Source organism: Acanthochromis polyacanthus, chromosome 20 (assembly GCF_021347895.1).
Source record: "Acanthochromis polyacanthus isolate Apoly-LR-REF ecotype Palm Island chromosome 20, KAUST_Apoly_ChrSc, whole genome shotgun sequence".
Classification (NCBI taxonomy): Eukaryota; Metazoa; Chordata; class Actinopteri; family Pomacentridae; genus Acanthochromis; species Acanthochromis polyacanthus.
The window spans coordinates 3,764,380-3,779,209 of NC_067132.1; the positions used below are offsets into that span (position 1 = coordinate 3,764,380).

Below are 14,830 nucleotides of genomic sequence, written 5' to 3' on the forward strand. Positions count from 1 at the left end.
ACATGTCTGCTTTAAAATTATGCAATTTTTGATTAGTATAACAAATTAGCATCATTTGACGTTTAGATGTGTACTCTGTTGGCGTCTGTCGCTCTCCTAATCACTTGTACTTAACAAATTACAGTTTTTATAGAAGGCTGTGATTATTGCAAGGACAACATAATACATATTTATATTGTTATTACATAATTTAAGCATGGTAGGGAGCAACAGCATGCATGATTTCTGGTTCATTTTCAGTGTAAATGCTAAATGGTTTGCACTCATGCAGCGTTTTTCTACTTTAGTGGAATGCAAAGTGCTTTACAATGTGCTTCTCATTCATCCATTCACACACTAACGGAAGTGTCATACAAGGGCTTGGATCAGGAGCAACATCAGATTCTCAGGGACTCCTTGACGAGCCACTAATGTGTGGCTGCTTGGCTCTACAGACCTTTAATGAAGATTTTAGGTTTTTTCCTCTTATGTCATGTATGTCAAATATTTATGATGAGCCACAGCTAATAAAGACAGATGTTTGTACATTTTCCAGTACTTTGTTTGATTTGCAGCAGGTCTAATGCCATAAAGAACTAATGTAAGTGTGAATGTGTGCTGCAGCGTGTGGAGGTTGGCTGACTGATCCTGCTGGTTCCTTCAGTTACCCCAACAACCCAGGTCAGGATCAGTACGATCACCAGGTCAGCTGTGCGTGGATCATCCGTGTTGATCCAAACAAGGTCAGTTGCTGTCTCTCTTATTGAGGTAAAAGACATTTCAGAAGTTAAAAACACTTTCACTCTCAGTTTTGTGAACCAAATTTGACTGAACACATGAAATGGATGTAAGCTAATAGCACTACAAACTAAAACAGAATGGGTGAAATGAGCTTCTTTGGCATTGATGAATGAGAATGAGATTTTAAATGTAGCATACTGATCTCTTATTTCTTGTGTTCCCCTCTTTAGATTCTGCGTATCACCTTTCCTTTCTTTGACATCGAGAGCGGCACCACATGCCAATATGACTTTCTCCAGATTCATGATGGGGAAAGCGCCTCAGCTAACATGCTTGGAAAATACTGTGGTCAAAATAACCCAAAGGAGCTCTTCAGCTCCCATAATTCCCTCTATTTTTGGTTTCGCTCTGACCAAGTTTCCAATGCAGGTGGCTTCACAGTTTCTTGGGAGTCTCAGGACCCAGGTAAGAGCATTTCATCTGTTTTCCAAAGAAGCCTCTGTTGACCACCACAGTAAGGTTATGTTACACTGGCCTTTATAATTTTGAAAAACTATCAACAACTATCAAGCCTTAGTCTTGGAGTTGAACAACAGCCTAGTGATATTTCTAACAGAGCATTAGAAGTCTTTTCCAGAGATGAAAAATCAGACCAGAAAGATTTCTTCAATAATACCTTTATGGTCAAGTGACTAGGTGGAAGCCACTCTGCACATGACAACCTACATAGTGTTTGCCCAATGGCACTTAAAGGACAAACACTTAAGTCTTTAGGCAGAACTCGGCTGGGGGTGTTTTTCAGCAGCAGTGAAAGGTAGACTGGTTAGAACCGAGGAAAAGACTAATGCAGCAAAATATAGAGAGACAGTTGAAGAAACAATCTTCAGAACGCTTAGTGATCTAAAACTGGGATGAGAACCACAATGACACAAAGCTTACAAACCAATGGAACCCTTGAGTGGCTATGGGGCAATTCTCTGATTGTCCGTGAGTAACTCAGCCAAAGCCCATATTTAAACACCACAGAATGACTGGAGAGATCTAAAAGTGTCCATTCATCGATGTCTCCCCTCCAGTCTGAAGGAGCTTGATGGAGTCTAGAATGTGCTGCTTTAGATGTTTGAATAAGGCTCATCTTTTAAACAAATGAGCAAAAACATCCAAAAATATTGACTTGTTGGGCGTAAATGGATAGAAATTATGCCAATTTTATTCATTCAAAAAATAATTTACAATAGTATAAAGTGGGGAGGAAGTAAAGTAATCTGAATACTTCCAGATATAACCTTGTGTAGTAATTTGGAAAATGCTCATAAAATGGACTCTGTGGGAACTAAAACAGTTTATTAAACCAGTTATGTGTTGTCTATAAGTGTTTTGTTATCTTTTTTTCCTGACATATCCCATGTTACAAATGGTCACACTTTGCTCTCTAGCTGGGTGTCTTCATTCTTTATTATTTTTGTAGAGTGGAAATGTGAAACCAGAGTGAAACTATCAGCAGCCAACTGCATAACACGCTAACACAAATGGATACGCACTAGCATCTGTGTCTCCGAGTTTAAAACTATTCAGAATCTTATGAAGATTCATGCTCTGGGCAGATCCACTGGTCATCTTGATTTCAGTGAAACTAAGCGATCTTGTTCTAAGGTGTAACTGTTGCTAATGCTGCTCCTAAGAAGTTTCACAAACTTACATTCAGATGCATCTCATGTTCTACAATGAACTCCAAACAAAGCCATGTAATGCTGTAGTCACTAAAAATGTTATCAGTAAACATTCAACACAGACGTAGTACAGAGAATATAAATTTGATTTACCAAAATCGAAAATCAACATTTTTTGTCTTCTCATGTTTACAGAACACACAGTCAACCTGAAAAATAAATAGCTTTTGCAAATTGGTTATTAATAAACAGCATTTCTAACAGATGAAGTTGCTTTTGACAGATAAACGAATGATTGATATTTCCTTCACATCCTAGTGTGTGGTAGTGAACTAACTGCCCCCTATGGCAACATTAACTCACCTGGGTATCCTGGAAACTACCCACCTAACCGGGACTGCTACTGGACAGTGACAGTGGAGCCCGGCCTCCTCATTACCTTTGCATTTGGGACTCTAAGTCTGGAAGATCACCATACCTGCAGCAATGACTACCTTGAGGTGGGAAATTCCAAGTAGCTCTCGTATGTAAATTCATTGAAAAATATTGAAGGTTGAAGGACACACACAATTTTCAAACTACTTGCCAAATGTTGTGTAGGTCCTGAAGTACTCAACACTTTTGGTTTGTTCGCTATTTTTGTCAGACTTGATAGTGCTGACTCAATGCAAAAACCTGAAAATGTAGCTTATGCTTACAATTTTTGCTCTATTGTCTTGTGTGGTCACATGTTGTAGATCCGGGACGGTCTTCGACCCGAAGACGGAGTTTTGGGCAAATACTGCAGCACAGGATCACCACCCCCTTTGAAGACCACTGGCCCAGCTGCATGGATCCATTTTCACTCTGACCATGTTACGTCTGACCGAGGCTTCCACATTACGTACACAACATCACCAAGTAAGAAACTGATGATACCAAATAAGGCAATATATACAACATATCACCACGCAGTATACACACTGTATGAATCAATAATCAATCAGAAGTACATATGCAACTGTCTGACATGACGTTTATTTTTAAATGATTTAATACATGAGAGCAGCATATCAGCTTTAAAAAGATCTGTACAAATCTGTATTCTGTTCTTTCATTCTATTTATCGTAAATACCACCAACCTGGACCATGTTGTAATTAAATTCTTTGCCCATATCTGTAAATACCAGCATTTTAGGCTCTTTTTTTGCTGTTTCTTTGCCTAGCACAATTTGCCCGACTGCCACATGCTCTTTTGTACTATGTGTATGTAATGTGTGAGCTACTGGATACCTTAAATTTCCCCAACAGAATGAATAAAACATATGTGTATCTACTGTATATCTATATATCTACCTACTCCAGTTGTATTAGCCACACAATTTCGACCTAAAATTTGGTCAGCCAGGATGTCCAACACTTTTCAGTTGTCATCTTCTGCTGTTCCCATGGTGACGCGTTGCAATGAAACATGACGCTACTTTTGAAGGAAAGGAATGTGTGAAAACATGTGCACAAGTTCGCCTAAATTTGGCATATGTATCATGTCCGGACTTCAAATAAAACCTCTTGGAGCCGTAGTGTAAGCCCCACAGAAAGCCAATCATTTTGAATTTCTTATTGAATCCATGTCATGTGCCCAGCTTTTACCATTTGCAGTAATTTCACTTCATATGCTGTACACCGAATTTTGGTGTTTGAACATGACAAAAGAAACAGTTTGAACTGACACACATTCAGATCTATTCCAGTTTTCAAATGCTTTATAAAAGTTGAGTGAATCATAGTCATGATCTGATTTACTTGAAATGTACATTCTATTTTCCATGTATGATATACAGTAATGTAAGCTAAAATTAGTGGGTGTTTTCCAATGCCAGATAATGTACACAGGAAGGGATATGTTAACTCCCTTGCCCAACATTTGATTATAATCCCATCAGATATGCCCACAAATACCCGTTAACTTCAGCATATCCCATGGTGCCTGAAGGTGCAACAACTCAATCTTTACTACTTGCATCATTAATTCTAAATTCAATTTCCACTTTCTTTACATATTTTAAAGCCAAAGCCAAAGCAGAAAGTATTTTATCTCCTATCCCTACCAGGATGTAATGTGGATTCCTAACCCTGGTGTGTTTTGTCTTAGGTGACGCAGGTTGTGGCGGTACATTCACAGAAAGTGAGGGTGTCATCATTTCCCCTAACTGGCCCAACGACTATAATCATAACCGCCAGTGTATCTATTTGATCAAGCTGCCGGAGGGTGAGACGGTGGCCCTCAACTTTACTAACATGAATATGGAGAATCCAGGCAACTGCACTTTTGACTATGTGGAGGTAGGATGTGTTAATAACTTAGTTTCTTAAAGCTGTGGGTAGTGCAACCTCTTCTCTTTAAGCTTCTTCCCACTCCTCCCCCTTAAGAGTACCAATGTTCACACCCAACTTTTGACCTAGTTTTAGAGGTCCCATTTGTGCTGTTTTCTAGTTGTTGTAGACTTGGATTGTATAATAAAAGCTGTTAACATATGAGGAAGGCATTTGCTCCTTTCCATTCCTGAATGACATACGTAACTAACCAATAGTCGTCTAGCTCAAATTTCTCCAGCTCCTTCCCCCTCACTGCCCATTGCTTGCCAGGTGAACCTTTCAGAAGGAGCAACTGCCTCACAGTCCAGCAGCTGCTCCGCTGTTGGACTGCAAGAGCCTCTCCCAACATTAGAGGAACTAAAGACCCAGCGGATTTGTTTTGTTTTAATATCATCACAACAGCAGAGCAATCCTTTGTGTTAGCACATTGTGTGGTGAATGGGGCTAATGATAGCATCAGCTTTGATGAAATGCCTACAGGTCAGAGCTCTGGCAGAACATCATGACCACCTGCCTAATGCTGTGTTGGGTCCCCCTTTTATCATTAAAAGTGGTCTGAACCTTTGGGTCTGGACCAGAGGACCTCTCAGGGTGTCCTATGGGGTCTGGACCAGGATGTTGGCAGTGGATCCTTTGGTTCTCTGGGTTGTGTAGTGGAGCTTCTGCGAATCAAACTTGTTCCACTGCATCTTGTTGATGTTTGATCAGAATGGGGTCTAGGAGGTTTGCAGGTCAAATCAACATCTTGGGTGATTGTCATGTTCCTCAGGATGTTTCTGATTGTTTGATGTTTTCGTGATGTGGTGAGGTGCATTTTCCTGTGTGGGTAGACCAGTGACCTTTAGGATTTCCGTTAGCATAAAGGAGTGTGTTTGTTCTGGGACAATTATTATTTGAGTGTCTAAGTCTCATCAACACAGACGCCAAAGTCCAACGTTTTCCAGCACAACACCACATACCGTAGAACCAATAAGATCAATGACATTAGCTTCACCTGTCAGTGGTTTTAATGTTGTGGCTGATCAGTGTATACTGCATCTGAATGCAGCCATTTAATGTTTCTGTTGTCAGACAGCAGATCACCAAGTTTTCTGTCTGCCATGTGTAGTAAAAATATTGAAGTTCTGCAAATGTTGGAGAAGCTACCACTTAGCTGAGTGTAGTGTTGGGATAATCATAGGATGGTTATCAGTTTTTAGACCAGTTCTGTGACTGGAGTTAAGAAGGGAGATACCGTCTGTTTTAAGGTTTACTCAGACTTCCCAAAGATTCAACACAATCACAAAGAGAGATGGAGAAAGTGGGCTTTCTTGTCTGTTTCTCCTACACAAGGGATTACTGCAGCAGTAATAATCCTACTATGTGTGATCTTTAGATGCGTGCAGGTTGCTGAATATAACTGCATAAAAACGTAATTGGTTCTTTTCTCTGATTGCCTCTAACTTGTTTTTATTTATTTATTTTTACAAAAAACAGTTCACATTGTTATAATACTCCTTTTCAAAAGCTACTCTTTATTTAGTTTTATGTGGATTTTCATTGTGAAACGTGTTGTCAGAGATCCTTCTTTTTTCGTTTTCTTGGTGAGATTGTTGCTGCTTCATTTACACCTCTCTACCCATTTGTTCTCCCTCTTTTTATTCCAGGTACGTGATGGTAGTATGGAGACTGATCCTCTGATAGGGAAGTACTGTGGGAACACCCTACCAGCTCCTATTCATTCATCTTCCAACTATCTGTGGATTCGCTTCAGGTCTGACAGCACTGTCAGCCATGGTGGTTTCAGGGCGGTCTACAGCGCTGGTGAGATGTCACACATTTACACACACGCCACGTGACATTTTATGTGTTGTTTGCTCTGTAATGTTTCCTATAGTGCACCTTTTTTTTGTTTAACAATGTTTTCATACTTCACACTTGCATCATAGGTTCATAATCATGCAGAATAGATAGATCATGTAAGTGGGATTTACGATATTTTACTAATGGTAAACTGAATTCAATATTGTTTTGAGGTTTCTTTATAATTTGCAACTCATGCTGCTCATTTTTAATTCGACCAAACTTTTTAGTAGATTACTGAACCATAGTTCTCTCTCCTTGCGCTTGGGATTTTGATGTTTGATGTTAAGTTGTGAATAGTAGCTTAATGGTATAACGCACTTACCAGTCAGAGTCAGGTAAAGATAAATAATAGATTTTTTTAGTATAGAAATTATATTTATTTTAAAGATTTTTTGTGAATATGTTCAGACAGAATAAAACTTAACCAAACTACCAGGTTTAAGACAAGGGGTTTTGGTCAGGGGCTGTGTGTTTTAGTGCTGTGCTCAAATTTACTGACAAGGAAATGGATGAGAATCAGTGAATAATGATGAAATTATTTATCACAGATTAATGGAAAAGTTTGATTCTGCGGGGTCCCCCAGGGGTCAGTTCTCGGCCCTCTAGTGTTGTCCCTTTATATTCTACCTCTGGGGTCGATATTTAGGAAGCATGATGTTCCTTTTCACTGTGTCCCTTCTAAGGAATCTCTTCATGCTGCATTTAATTGCACGAGTGATTAAAAAAAAAAAAAAACATGGATGGACTCACATTTCTTATGATTAAATGAAAACAAAACTGAGATTGTCCTGTTCGGTTGCTCTGACCTGGTCCAGGTCCTTACCATCTCTCTTGGCCCACTAGCACCTTATATACGATGGCAGGCTAGGAGTCTGGGTGTTATTAATGGATGATTTAAGTTAGACAAATAGATCCAGAAAAAGTTATCCATGCTGTTATTACATGCCGCTTGGGCTACTGTAACTCTCTGTACGTCGGCATTGACCAGTCAGAACTCGGCCGTCTGCAGCTTGTTCAGAATGCAGCAGCTCGTCTCCTAACCAGGACAAAGAAATGCGACACATAACGGTGGTGCTTTCCTCACTTCACTGGCTTCTGGTTAGGTTCAGGACTGATTTAAGATTCTTTTATTTGTTTCTAAGTCTCTGAATGGACTGGCCCCAGAATATTTATCTGATCTTATTGAGGTGCATCCACCCTCCAGAGCCCTGAGGTCAGCTGACCAGATGGTTCTGGATGTTCCTCCATCCCTCATGAAAACACGGGGAGATGGAGCCTTTGCAGTTGTGGCTCTCACGCTGTGGAACTCATTGTCCCTCTCTGTGTGGTCTGCGAATAGCCTCTCCATTTTTAAATCACGTCTTAAGACCCACTTGTTCACCCTGGCCTTTGGCTGAGCAGACTCACCTCTGATGGATCCTTTATCTGTTCTATTGTTTTTGCTTTTATTATTTTCTTATTGTTGATGATTTATTTTACTGTAAAGCACTTTGGTTGGCCATATGTGCTATATGAATAAATCTTACATTGACATTGATTCAGTACGGTTTAATATTCATCTATTCCATTAATCACTCTCTAACTATTGTCCTTCCCTCTCCCCAGGTTGTGGAGGAATTTTATCTGGATCTGGACGGATTCGCTCTCCTTTCTACCCTAAACCCTATCCCCACAACAAGGTCTGCGAATGGGTCATTAACCAGCCAGAGGGCTATGTGGTCACTCTCAACTTCCTGTCATTTGCCATTGAAGAAGGAACCTGCCAGTATGACCATGTTCAGGTAAATTAATCTGAAACCAGTTCACACTATCAAATTATTTATACCACAGCACGAAACTTCCTGTTATTCTTGTTCATCTTGGATCTTCTTCTTCCCTCCTTTTGTTATTATTTCAGTGTATGAAAAATAAGGACAACAATTCAATATAGATACTATTATATGTAGTATTTACATAAAATAAGCAACCAGATGCTGCACACAGTCCCAATGCACAAACATCCTTGCTGCCATGTCCTTGTCTTCACTGAACTATAACTGAACTATAACTATTTACTTCAGTACAAATGCCAGGAACTTGTATTCCTTTTTCTGCTGCTTTTTATTTCTGATCCGCAATTTATATTACAAACACTACAAAGGTTAGTATATTACATGAAACCTTCAGACTGTCTTGATGTATTTGATCATGGAAACATTTGATCCTCCTTGTTGCAGTTCCGCCAGATAAAAGCGACATGTTTGAACACAACCACAAACAAATTCAGCTTTTTCAGTCATTTAAAATTAAATTAAATTATCAGTATGGATAAAGTAAATCAGATGTTGACTTTAACATAAAATAACCTTTTGTAGATTTTTTGAAAAGCTGTCCAACAGTCTGTAGCATCAGCTTACTGACAGTGATAACTATTCTTCCACGCAAAATTCCTTCAGATGCAACATAAGATACAGACGTAAAGGGGATACTATGACATATTTAAGGCTTTTCTTGTCTATATATATTAAAATTATAGCAATATTATATATTAAAATATCAAGAGTGCATTTTTTTACTTTAAGCAATGTCAGATGAAAAATATCAAACGTTTTCCACCATATTCCAATTGTATGAGATATACTTGTATCATTAATGGCAGTCTGTAGTTCTGCTCTAATGTTCTTTTGAAACAGAAATTCTCTTTGTTGGCACTCTTTCCATGCAGGTAAAAAAACACCTGCCATCAAAGACAGCTTTGGTGTCACTAAAAAAGTAATAATACTTTTTTCAGTGTATGACATGCAGAATTGAAGGACAGGTGGAAGCGGATCAGTTTCATTTGTGTTTCATGTATGCCCTCATTTTTCTAGGTAAGGGATGGCCCCACCTCAAGCGCTCCTTTGCTGGGGACATTTTGCGGGATTGAGATTCCCCCAGGCTGCAGACCACTCAGAGATCCATGTACATCCAGTTCACGACCGACTCCTCTGAAAACAATCATGGTTTTGAAGCAGCCTACGACTCTGTCGGACAGGGTGAGCGTGCATGAGACATGTTTCAGAGACTGCAAAGCCAGAAATAGTCATATGAGCTCACTGCAGACACTTTAACTGCTTCAAATTAGACAGATGCACCTTTAAACTCAGTTTTTTAAAGACCACTGCTAATGAAGTTTAGATTTGTATTGAGAGAAAGAGAGAGAAGCACTTAACTGGCTGATATCAAACATGTATAGTTTAATTTACTTGTGACAAGGGCAGTAAGATGACGATGAGAATTAGGACAAACACATCGTGAGGAATTGCACTATTGAAGACAAACAAGGCACACAGACTTATTACCAGCATAACACAGGAGATACAGTGCCTATCATAAGTATTCACCCCCTTTGATGTTTTACCCTTTTATTGCTTTCATAAATCAATCATGGTCAATAAAATTTAGCTTTTTTAACAAAAAAAATTATTGGAAAAAACTCTTTAATGTCAAAGTGAAAACAGATTTCTATAAAGTAATGTTAATGAAAGAAAATTATATACATAAAAATAACTGTTTGCATAATTATTCACCCCCTTCAAGTCAGTATTTAGTAGATGCACCTTTGTTAATTACGTTTAAAATGTTTTAACATAAACACTATTATTTGTGCGGGTCCATCCTACAACATAAAGTGAACTGGCTGTAACAAGCACCGCCTTTCACCCGTTCATTTTCTGTGAAGTTTCCCTGACGCAGATAAAGATGCTTAGCTGAAGAAATGTGTGATATCTGGAAGCGTGTTAAGCTGTATGTTGTAATGCCACTAATGGAACTGTGCAGTTACAGCAGCCGCTGTTTGGGAACCTACATGCATTGATTTGGTGAATATAAAAATGCATAAATATGTTTCACTTTTTGCAATCATCAGTACATTTTGTGCAGAAGACGACTGGTCAAAAGATCCCTTTTGTGGGAGCATGCACAGAGCCTGATGAAGAAAGCCTGGGAGGCATGAAAGCTGGTAACCGCCGTTATGATGCCCAGTGTCTCTGACTGTCAAGTCAGCTAACAGACAGAAAGCCTGGCTATGTCAAGCTTGCAGCCTTTCTGGGGTGCTACCATTTACTCACCTCATGTCATCCAGCAATCCTCAAACCAAAGAAAATGGAGCAAACCACAGTCCTTTCCTCACATATGTACAGTGTGGGGACTTCACCAGGGGTGCCGAGATTCCCCACAAAACGGCAGGCAGCTTCAACGATAAAAATGTGAAATTAGTAAGAAAAATATCCCACAAATAAACAAAAAAGCCTTCTAACTCAAGTGTAACATGCAAACAAAGCAACAATCAACAGAACAGTGGGAGAGCAGCAGCAGATAAACCTACAAAAAGCAGACAGTAATGAGCTGGACTCACCATGCTGCACACAAAGCTTTTTTTTCAATCATATATTCCTACTCACTACCTCTGGTTGTGGAGCTTTCATACACATAATCACTTTTTTATGTCGATAGATCTCTAATGTTGACCATTTGTCCTCTTTGTGCCAGCTTGTGGTGCTACTCTGACCAGCCCCTCAGGCACTATTACAAGCCCTGGCCACCCCAACAACTACCCCCATGGTGTCAACTGTACGTGGTACATCAATGTCGTCCCCGGCAACTTGATTCGACTGACGTTTGAGTCATTCAACCTGGAGTACCATCCTATGTGTACCGAGGATTACGTAGAGGTCTACGACGGCAGCACTGTGGAGACTGGAAACAAAATTGGCAGGTATATGTGACACACACACACACACACACACCCACACACACACGCACACACACACACACACACACACACACACACACACACACACACAAACACAAATCCGGGGTACAGAGATACAGAGAATATCTCCTCAATGAGCACGTTGTTAAGAGCACACTATTATTAGTTACAGTTTCTCCTTCATGCCATTTTAAAGTGAATTAGTGGCTCTAATTAACACAGGTGTGTGTGTGTGTGTGTGTGTGTGTGTGTGTGTGTGTGTGTGTGTGTGTGTGTGTGTGTGTGTGTGTGTGTGTGTGTGTGTGTGTGTATAAGAATGGACTTGCTGTATTTCTATTCTTTCTTAAGCATTTGTCGATCAAGTTCAAGAAAAATCTCAAGGATTGTCAAAGTAAACTGGATAAGTCTGTTTATAATTTGGAATGCCACAACAAAGGGTCCGGATACTTTCTAGCAGCACGTTTAACCATTCAGGATATTACTGAGTGCAGATTGACAAAGAAAAAATGTCAATGTCATTAAATTAAAATGAAAACCACAACATAACAGTGTGCAAAAAGTCAAGCTGTGAATGCTTAGTGAAGGCTACTTCTTTCTGTTTGTCAGGTACTGTGGACGGTCCGTGCCTCCATCCATCACGAGTAGCAACAACCAGCTCACCCTGCTGTTTGTGTCTGACAATGGTCTGAGCACAGAGGGATTCTCTGCCAGCTACATCTCTCTTAATGCCTCCACAGGTACACACAGTTTTAACCAAATTTCTTCTCAGTTTTTGGTGAATAAATTTGAGGCTGTTAACAATTTTTTGGTGCACCCAGGGGCATATGGAAATATGCTTTGGTTCTGATTTAACAGGAAAAATATCCTGTGAAAATGTAATCACTTTTGTCAATAAGATCATGTTTAGGATGACATTAGATCAAACTGCAGCATCCTCATTCATTACAGTCAGCAGTGTCTGGACATCAAGACATTTAGGAAAAAGAGCAGGTTCATGCAGAAAAAAAATACATTTATGAATCCTAAAATTTATTGCATTACATTGTTATATTACAGCAAGTGCACTTCCATGTGTGGGTTTGACAGAAATCATGGCAGAATGTGGATCTGCTCATGTTTTCAGACAAAATAACTGAGCTGTCAGAAATCTGGTTAGTCACTGAGCAATTAATCAAGCCTTGAAACTTCCTCTCAAACTGCAAGTAAAACTGACTCACACGGCAAAGCACACATTCATGAGGAAGACTGTAACATTCACATCACATTTATCTTATCTTACTTAGAAATTATAATTTGATTTAGTGGGTTTCTGTAACATAGTTAAACTCCAAACTCCAGCACAGCCACTCAAAGGAGCACTTTATTGATATTTGGCTAGTAATAAGCATATTTAGGTAGTTAGTGTGACTATTTATTCACCACTTCCTCACTTATACAAGGCCACATTAGATGATGGTGTAACGTTACATTACCATAACAGCAACAGAAACATGTAAAAGATTAATTGTAAGTCATACTACGAGCAGAGTTCTGACAGTATGTTGATAATTCTGTCAGTCTGAAGTCTCCACAAAGTGCTCCAAGATGCTTTCACTGAAGAAGCCCGGATAACAGTTGCACTATTGTTTTCAAAGCTCCACATTTTTTGTCTTTGTCTAAAATAATTTCACACTATAGATGATTGTGGCCGAGGTCTTTTAGCTGAAGCTTAAGCTCCAGGGAAATCTGCTCTTTGACCAGGTGGAGCTATTAGTGAAATGCTCTACAAGTTGTTGTCTTTGATGGTGTTGGTCCAGGTGACCAAAGAACCCACAAAGAATCCCAAATCCCCTAAAAATCATTGCTTCAAACTTAACACTGCACTTACTCTGGTCCCTGGAGGTAGATAATTAGGTGTTTTTGAGAACATATAGAGTGTACTTTCTTTGGACAGAATATACAGAACAGAATTTCTAAAACTACATCTTTCTCTCTCGTCAGACTGTAGCGAGTCCTTCACCTCCCCTACAGGGTCCTTTTCTTCACCCAACTACCCAGACCCCTACCCCATCAGCAGAGACTGCATCTTCAAGATTACTGTGCAGGTCAACATGCAGATTCTCCTGAACTTCACAGATTTTGAGGTGGAGGGCTCCTCACTTTCCTGCAACGCTGACTTTGTGGAAGTCAGGTAAGGAAAGAAAAAGGTGGTAAAGGTTGGCTGTCTTTTCTAAGGAAGACGTATTTCATGTTTCTGCAGAATGAACTTACAGCCTGCCAAGAATCAAACTGCAGTGCAGTTTCATGTATAAAGTAAATGTGTATATTTTCAGTCACAGCATTGTAATGCCTTATCAGCATTTCTTAAACCAGAAACTGAGGCTAAGTTCATTTTGGAAGAGCAAAAATTATGGAGTGTTCCCTTATTTTCTTAGATCATATACTCTAACAAAGGGCACACACAAATGTATCAAAGCATTACTTATGATTTCTGTGTGAATAAAGCCATTCTAACTGGACTGTTCTGATGCAGAAATAAGATTTTCACTATTGAACATTGCCTTTTTTATGATTAGATTTCTCAAACGTTTAGGTGATCTCTGATCACAATCATTCAGGACTTTTTTCCAACCACATTTCTTTCTAGAAGATGATGGTTCTCCTCTATCCTTCAGGTTTTAGTGATGCACTGGACGGTTCTTAACCTGATTTTAGTAGTTTCATCTCCTTAGTTGTTTTCTTTCTTGATGCAGGCCAATAATTTGACCCTTCTGAGACAGATGAACATCCTTTCCAACATGGTTGTTTAAAAATGAGAAGCTCCTCCCTGCATCAGCTAGGGTTAAAGAAGTTGTTGCAGCTGAAACGTATTCATCACTGCAGTAATTATCCAATGCAAGGCTCTTACCTATTTATTTGGTTAAATCCAGGTGGGGACTTTTTTTGTTTTGTTTTGGCTGGGCAGAGTATTTACATGATAAGAATTTGTATTGTTTCCTACTCCTATTTCCAAATGATTAAAACATTGGATACATGATGTTGTTTTTCAACAAGGAAGGTACAGATTGTTTCTACATGAACGAAAAGGGAAAATTTGAGAAGACAGATGAACAGCTGACAGAACATGACTAGCCATAACTGAGCTCATTTCCAGTTTTGTGGTACCTGTTTTAACCACTCCACTGTGAGATGCTATGAGGTGTGTGATGCACCTGTCTTTGTTCATTCAGACCACTGATGTTTTGAACTTCCTCTGTCTTGACCAGGGATGGTGGTTATGAAACGTCTCCCCTGATTAGTAAGTTCTGTGGAACTCAGCTACCTCCAGTACTCGTGTCCCATAGCAACCGTTTATGGGTTAGATTCCACTCTGATTCCATCGTCTCGATGCGTGGATTCTCCGCCCACTGGGATGGAACACAAACTGGTAAGAGGTTCATATTTTTGACCTGCTAGTCTTTCCTGTGCTGTTCTAAACTGCTGAAATTGCTGCAGTTGGTTGACCACTCCAGGATTTAAACCAGCACT

General features: G+C 39.5%; 1 protein-coding gene across 1 annotated transcript in view; it reads left to right on the forward strand.

Moving 5' to 3' along the window:
* cubn (cubilin (intrinsic factor-cobalamin receptor)) overlaps positions 1-14,830 on the forward strand; it is a 95,489-nt gene that overhangs the window by 12,908 nt on the left and 67,751 nt on the right. The window contains 13 exon segments of the mRNA XM_051940038.1: positions 604-722; positions 951-1,185; positions 2,709-2,890; positions 3,128-3,290; positions 4,523-4,713; positions 6,393-6,549; positions 8,197-8,372; positions 9,441-9,504; positions 9,507-9,605; positions 11,101-11,326; positions 11,930-12,060; positions 13,304-13,493; positions 14,569-14,729. Of these exon segments, the coding sequence (XP_051795998.1) occupies positions 604-722; positions 951-1,185; positions 2,709-2,890; positions 3,128-3,290; positions 4,523-4,713; positions 6,393-6,549; positions 8,197-8,372; positions 9,441-9,504; positions 9,507-9,605; positions 11,101-11,326; positions 11,930-12,060; positions 13,304-13,493; positions 14,569-14,729 (2,094 nt within the window).